Below are 6,964 nucleotides of genomic sequence, written 5' to 3'. Positions count from 1 at the left end.
AAAAGCAGGAGGCAAAGTCTTGGCTCACACAAGTGTGAGCCCAAGCAAGCAAGCGAGGAGCATATGATTATCCCCTGGGTGTCCTATCAGGATGGACCTTAAGGATGCTTCAACCATGAGTCGAAAAGAAAACGCAAAAGCTGCCCGGTTTGAACTCTGAGGGAGGATTTTCCTGCCAGCTCTGCCCTGTCTCGGGGCCATAGGAAAGAAAATGGTGGAATACATGGGACAGGACAGGATCCCCTCTCCCGGACCACGGTGAACTTCAGTTAACACTGAGGAGGTTGCTGGTCTCCACCTGACTGCAGGGAGCAGCAAACATCCCAGGAGACAGAGCTGCTGCACTGTCAAGATGAGCAAGAGATCAAAGTCAAGGGAGCTGGGTTTTCTCTCTGCTTTTTGCATCACCTGGATTCTCACAATTGGAGGCTAAGTGCAGCTGGGTGATGAGGAGAAAAATGGGGAAGCAAAATAGCATCCTTAGTACTACACCAGCATCCTTTGAGTGCTTTCAAACACATTGAAATCTTGGGTAAATTGGCCCTATATATATGGAAGATGTATAAAACTCATGTTCAGCAGAAAAACCCTTCCCTTTCACCAATAATCAGCTCTCTGAAGAGTTACTACTCTTTGGTACTACTTCCTAGAGCATCATGGAAGTTGGAGTCAAATGCATTGGATAAAAAAGCAGACCCCAGAAAGCTCTGTCCTCTTTCTACAAACCATGGATCACTGGCACAAGAAACTAGAGAGGAAGAGTGTGGTGTTACAACCAGCATCAGAGACAGGACTGCACCCTTGTCCTCCATTCCCCTCCCTCTCCTTAATGGCACATACATAACTTTGCACAAATAGTACCAAACCAGTTAATCCCCGCAGCCATCCCGGGCAGGGGCTAAAGGGTGACGGCATCAGCACCGCGGCTCTTTTCAAACAGCAGAACGGGCACAAAGGCTTTTGCCGGGCACTGCCGGGGGCCGCTGGCAACGCGAGGATCCGGCATCCTCCTGGCGCCCGGCCCCGCGGCCGCCCGGCCCCGCTGGCAAACGCGCCTTCTGCCGGGCCCGGGAGAAAGCACAGAGCTGACCGAGGGAAAGCCATGGGGGTTTTCGTCTTGCCTTTCTTTAACTGCTCAACAGCGTGAATAAGAAGTTATCATGACTACGAAAAAAAAAAAAAAAGAGTAGGAGGTTGCTGCGCTGCCATTCGTGGCCGCTGCAGCCGGGCTGGGGCAGCACGAGCTGCCTCATCACTCGGGTGGTGGTGTGTGATGGAGAGGATGGGCAGATGGATGGCTGACGGCCTGAAAGCAGAATTGCCTAAAACAGGTTCAGCTTACCCAAAATACCCATGAGCCAGAGGCTGGGAGCCCCTCTATGAGTGTGTGTCACATGCCGGAGCAAAGGAGCGCTACAAAACTTCTTCTCTCAAAATCAACCTTGTAAGTCAAAAAAAGCTCCAAAAGAATAATAAGCTGCCAATGTCACAGTCTGTTCTTTCTCTTGTGAGGATACAGACTTCTGGCAGTGTGGAGGGCGAGGGGACCGGCAGCACATTCCCCTCCAAGACACAAGTCACGTCCCTGCCTGGACAGTCCCTTCCCCGATCCCACCCGGCCCCTCTCGGCTCAGCGGGGTGGATGCTGGCTCAGCCTCCAGTGCTTCCCAGCCGAGCACATTGTGCAGGGGCTACATGCTGGTTAACTCGGCCTTCCCGGACTTCAGCTGGGAAAAAATGTTTAATTAATTTGTTTTCTTGTAAGCTCCATCTCTATCACCCCCATTTCCAGTGCCAGCAGTGGCTGCAGCTGCCCTGGCTGTGCCCTATCACTAACCCTATCACTGGCATCAGACCTCACTGCACTCCTGGGCCATTATTCTCTGCTACTTAAAGTAAGTTTGGTTTGTTAGCAAAAGAAAGAGGTGCTGCATAGTGCCCAAAGGGACCACTGTGGGACACCGTTTGTGCTTGGGCCAGGGAGAGGCTTTATTTATCTGTAGTGACCCTCACGGAGTGAACCCTGGGTTACAAATGAGCTTTTATGCTTTTATTGCACTAACTTGGTTTCCTATCAGCACTGATGGGAGAGGAGGGTTGCAAAAGGTTATCAGTGTTTTGCATCTTGCAAAACTGGAAAATATCAATTTTCTGCAGACATCAAGGCCTAGACTGAAAAAAAAGTTCACTGGAAAAAGCTACAGCATATAGGCTGTATGCACAGTTTTTATATATCCACACAGTAATTACAGGCACAGAGCTGCCACCGTCCAAAAGTCAAGGTAACAGCGTTCCCAGATTATGCAACAGTATCTTCATCCCTGTTCCTTGCTTGTATGTGGGGTTTTTTTTTTCACGTCCCTTTTTCCTCTTAGTGCTCCTATAGGTCTACAACTCACGTTTATCTCGAAAAATCCCTTAGTTCAGGGATGCCCTCATGGCATCCATGGGCAAAACACAGCTTAGCATAATTACCCCAAACTGAAGTCAGGCTGGTATCCATGAGCTCGCAAGCTGGTTCCCAGTCCCACCACAGAAATCACTGGTGATGGTCAGATACCAAAATAAACAGAAAAGGAAATTCCATCCCCCCGTGATTCCCTCTGAAATCCTAATGCTGCCAGTAAAACACCTCTTTCCATTTCATTTCTCTTCCCTCTTTCCTTTAACTCCTCTTTCTGCAGCTTATCTGCACCTCGTTGTGTCGTGGCACTTTGGTCCAGGCCGGCACGAGGAAGCCCCTGGAAATGAAGCTGTTCCTGGCAGGTCTGGAGTTGGTCTCCTGAGACAACAATTTGTTCTTAAAAGTGGAAAGATTCAAGCAGCAGAAGGACCCAGAGTGACCAACTGTCCATCCAGCACACAGCTGGAAATACGTTCTGTTCAGAGATTTTCCCTAAACATACGGATTTTCCCAGTGCTAGTGACGGTGGCAGAGAGACCCCCAGTGGTTGGGTGCACCACGAGCCATCACCCTTCACAGCCCACCGTCTCAGGGTCCCCCCAAAGGCAAGCAGGAAGGTTTTGGAGGGGCTGAAGGTCAACACAGCCTTTGGGGCTGGTGACAACAGCCTCTCTGGGTAAGCCAGGGCAGGACATCACTTCTGCCAGTGTCACACGGAGCTGTCACCATCCTCAGTGTCCAGACCCGTACTCTGAAAAGGGTGGGACTGACTGTCACCTTCCCACTTCCATTCATTTACCTCTTTCCAAATATTATTGTTTTGATTTCACTTAAAAGAGTACTTTTTATTTTATTGGTTCTCCAGTTAAACTCAAATGAGCTAAACTGGGTTGCAAGGACTGTTTTTATAAAGTCAGACCAAACTCTGAAAGAACATTGATGGCTTGAAATTGTATTTGCAGCAGATAAACTATTCATGTGAAAAAAAGAGAAGAAAACAGGAATCCCATTTTCCTTATGAGAATGCACATGCACTGAACATAAAGCCTGAGAATTAATAATGCAATGGATAATAATAATAATAATAATTAATATTATTAATAACAATACAGTGTCACTTATGACCACACAGATGCACAGAAAACTAACACAGCAGTATGTCAGGCTATTCCCAGTCAAACAAAGACTGGAAACTCCACCTGCCCTGTGAACCAGCCAGGGAAGCAGTGGTTTTCATCCAGTGAACTGCTGCTGCTGGTATAGAATCAGAATAACCTGAGTTGGAAGGAGCCCACAAGGACCATCGAGTCCAGCTCCTGATGGACTGGTGGGGTGATACAGCTGAGGCTGCAAGAAGACGTGGGTTGGACATTTTGCAGGTCTGGAGTGTCCTCTTTGCTGGACAAGCACCTGCTGAGATTTTTCCATCCTCAAACAGCAATAGCTCAGCATTCACTACAACAAACCAAAGGACACATCAGGCTGATCGAGAGGAATTATCAACAATTCGTGACACAGATGTGTGGAAAGTAACACTTACATAACGAGAAGGAGTTTATCATGCAGTGAGAAAGCAAAACATTTTTGCTTTTCATGACCAGTAAAGTTCTGCTTTGTTTTGAAGCTCCGTCACAGAGCTGATTTCAGCAGAGGCCAATTCAGGAGCCCCTGCTCGAAGGCCAGTCCCACGCACCAGCTCCCCGAGAGGACTGGCCTCACCACGGGCTGCCGGCCCCGGCTCAGAGCACCGTGCCGGCCCCGAAAGCTCCCCGTGGATCAGCTTTGTTTCTGCTCCGCTGTCCCGCGGGGGGAGCTGCGTTTTAATAAACACCACGATAGTTAGAAACAGGCTTCTTCAAAGGGCTTTGCAAACAGAACTCAATCCTGGCATCACCGGGAGACAGCGAGAGCGGTGTTTGTACAGATGTTGGCCGGCGGGCAGGGAGCTCAGGGTGCAGCCTCCTCCGGCAACCCGGGGCCCTCGGCTCAGCTCCTTTGCTCACATCCTCCTGCTCCGCCGCGCCTTACCAAGGCCGCCGCTCCCGCAGCACGCTCCGATGCCCGTGTGCCGGGCACCGACCCCGGGAAGGCAGGACAGGCGCTCGAGCAGCCTCGGCCCCTGCGCGGGCACGCGCCTCCTCGCCCCGCGGGGGTAAAAAGGAAACCACAGCGCTGCCGGTTTCGCTGCGAGCGCAAGCCAAAAGGTGTGTGTGGCTGGGCGGTGGAACCCGAACCCCACGCCGGGGCCGGGCACTCGCCCAGGCGGCTCCTCTGGCAAGAGGTGAATGCGCGCCGGGCACGGGCAGCCCGCCGCGCTAGGACACTTGCGGGAACGCGAACCGGCCACTCGCGGGGCGGAGGCGGCAGCGCTGCGCCGCGCCACCGGCGCGGAGCGAGGCGCATCTCGGAGGCCGCCTTGTTGGTTGCGGCCGCCGCCCGCCGCCCCGCTCCGCGCCCGAAAAAAAATCCCGAAGGGGTCCCGCCGGCCCCGAGCCCTTTGCTCGGGTCGCTCTGAGCGCGGAGGAAGAAGCCCTCAGCCCTCTCTCCTGCCTGGCAGAGCATTCTCTCGCAGCTGCCTTCTCCCCCACGGATGCAGATCCGCACGGGACACATCCATGGATGTGGAGGGGTGAGGCACACTTTGCTCCCTCTTATCCATTTTCAGACAGAGCACCAGAGAACAGAGGATTTTCCCGATGGGTAAAGGCTGCCCAGCACAGGGAGGAGTTCACTGTCTCTTTTCCACCACTACCTGCAGTAAATGATAAAGCTCACACACTCAGTGAGGGCACAACTTGCACCCCAACCTGCTCATAGTACAATTATCCTGTAACCCACCCAGGGTGTGTAAGGCTTTTCCTCTGGGACATCTTACATTCACATTAGACAGAGTAACCCAGAAAAAGAACTGATATAGAGAAAACATTACAAGAAAGAGTATTACCATCTGTCTCTGCCAACTGAGCAGTCCCTCTTATAAAGCATCAAAAATGGAAATTAACAGCAGACTTCTTGCTTAAAGTGGAAGTTTCTCAGCAGGAAAGTGTTCTTGATTAACAAGTTTTTATTTCCTTAAGGAAGTACTATGGACTGAAAGTAAAAAAAAAAGCCAAAATTACTACCAGAAGAAAATAAACCCGGGTTATGTTTAGTGCTGTGTTTCAGCATTGCCCATGTCCTGGAATTCAGGTCTCCAGAAAAACTTCAGGACGTGTAGAGTCATTTATAATGGATTTAAATACCTCATTTGTAAAGTCTTCTGAGAAAAATAACACATTTTTTTATTAAAATAACATATTTCTCTTTCTCAGTTACCTTTTATAGATGCTCAGGTACCCCCAGGTAAGAACATCTCACAAATTCATGGTCTGCAGGCTGAGCAAGATGACTGAATGATTATAACCACACAAGGAACACGAGTGGAATGACTGCAAACTACTTTGTAGATGAAATATTTAACATTTAGGAAAGAAGTGACCTTTAGTTGTTTCTCTCTTGGCTGTGCTCCCATCTCACAAATACTTTGGTTACTTTAGGACGCTTAAACTCGTTCAAATTTATTTATTTGAAGACACAGTTATCAAAATAGTGATATGTGAAATAAACCCAACTAGAAATATAAATAGCCCTATCTGCAGAAGGTAATATTTCCCCATCCCTAAGCCTGCCCTCTTCTACCCAATCATGGATCTCTTCCTTCCCCTCAGTCGCACCTCATCCAGCTTTTTGATCACAGGACCAGATTTTTTAGATGTGGCAGCATAGCTCTTCAGCAGAGCTTTAAACATCACTTCAGTATCTGGATGAGTGCTAATGAAGGCTTTTTCCAGAACATACAAATCGACTCCTTTATCCTCTGGAAGACCTGAAATAAAACTGAGTCCAAAGTCTATCAACACCAAGTCCAGCTTCTCCACGGGTGGTCGCAGAAGGAGATTGGCAGTTGTGAGATCCCCATGGATAATATCTTCATCGTGCATCCTTGCTAACAGCTCACCCATCTTCTCTGCTAAGTCCTGGAGGCTGCTGGTATCATTTCCACTCCGCTGTACAGAGTAAATATGATCTTGAACTGTAACTGAGTCTACAATATCTTCAAGATAAATGGAGTTGGTGACATAATCCACGAAGTAGACAGCTGGAGCTGGAATCCCTATTTAAAAGAGAAAATCAATGCTAACAGCTAATTTACGTGATTCCCAACTTTATTCTAACAAAAAACCACAACCAATAAAAGCCTTAAGCAGAAATTCCGGTTGAGATCATCCCCGGCCACTGCCAATCCACATCTTGGAAGGGCCTTGCCAACACTTCCTTCCAACCCATCTGCACTGGTAGCCTTTTAACCTGCTGGCAGCTCCAGCTTGATAACAGGATCAGCCCCTCCTGGGGTGAGACTCCCCAGGAAAACATGTTATGGGACACACCGAGGACAAGCTGTGTTTTAGGGGCCGCTCTGGACGAGCAGAGAGGGTCACCCCGGGATGCGAAGAACCCTCCGCACCCTTCAGGATGGCGCTGGAGGTGCCAAGTGCCTGCGATCTGCTCTGAGCCACGGGC

At 49.6% G+C, this 6,964-nt stretch overlaps 1 protein-coding gene across 1 annotated transcript in view; it reads right to left on the bottom strand.

Moving 5' to 3' along the window:
* Positions 1-5,944: 5,944 nt before the first annotated feature.
* Positions 5,945-6,964, bottom strand: part of TP53RK (TP53 regulating kinase) — a 6,595-nt gene continuing 5,575 nt past the window's right edge. Inside the window, exon 2 of the mRNA XM_029960426.1 lies at positions 5,945-6,557. Coding sequence (XP_029816286.1) covers positions 6,079-6,557 — 479 coding nt within the window. The 3' untranslated portion in view covers positions 5,945-6,078. The remainder of the gene's footprint in view (positions 6,558-6,964) is intronic.

Source organism: Manacus vitellinus, unplaced genomic scaffold, assembly GCF_001715985.3.
Source record: "Manacus vitellinus isolate BGI_N305 unplaced genomic scaffold, ASM171598v3 scaffold_26_pilon, whole genome shotgun sequence".
NCBI lineage: Eukaryota > Metazoa > Chordata > Aves > Passeriformes > Pipridae > Manacus > Manacus vitellinus.
The sequence above is the reverse complement of the archived record's forward strand: the minus strand, read 5'-3'. Positions and strand labels throughout refer to the sequence as shown.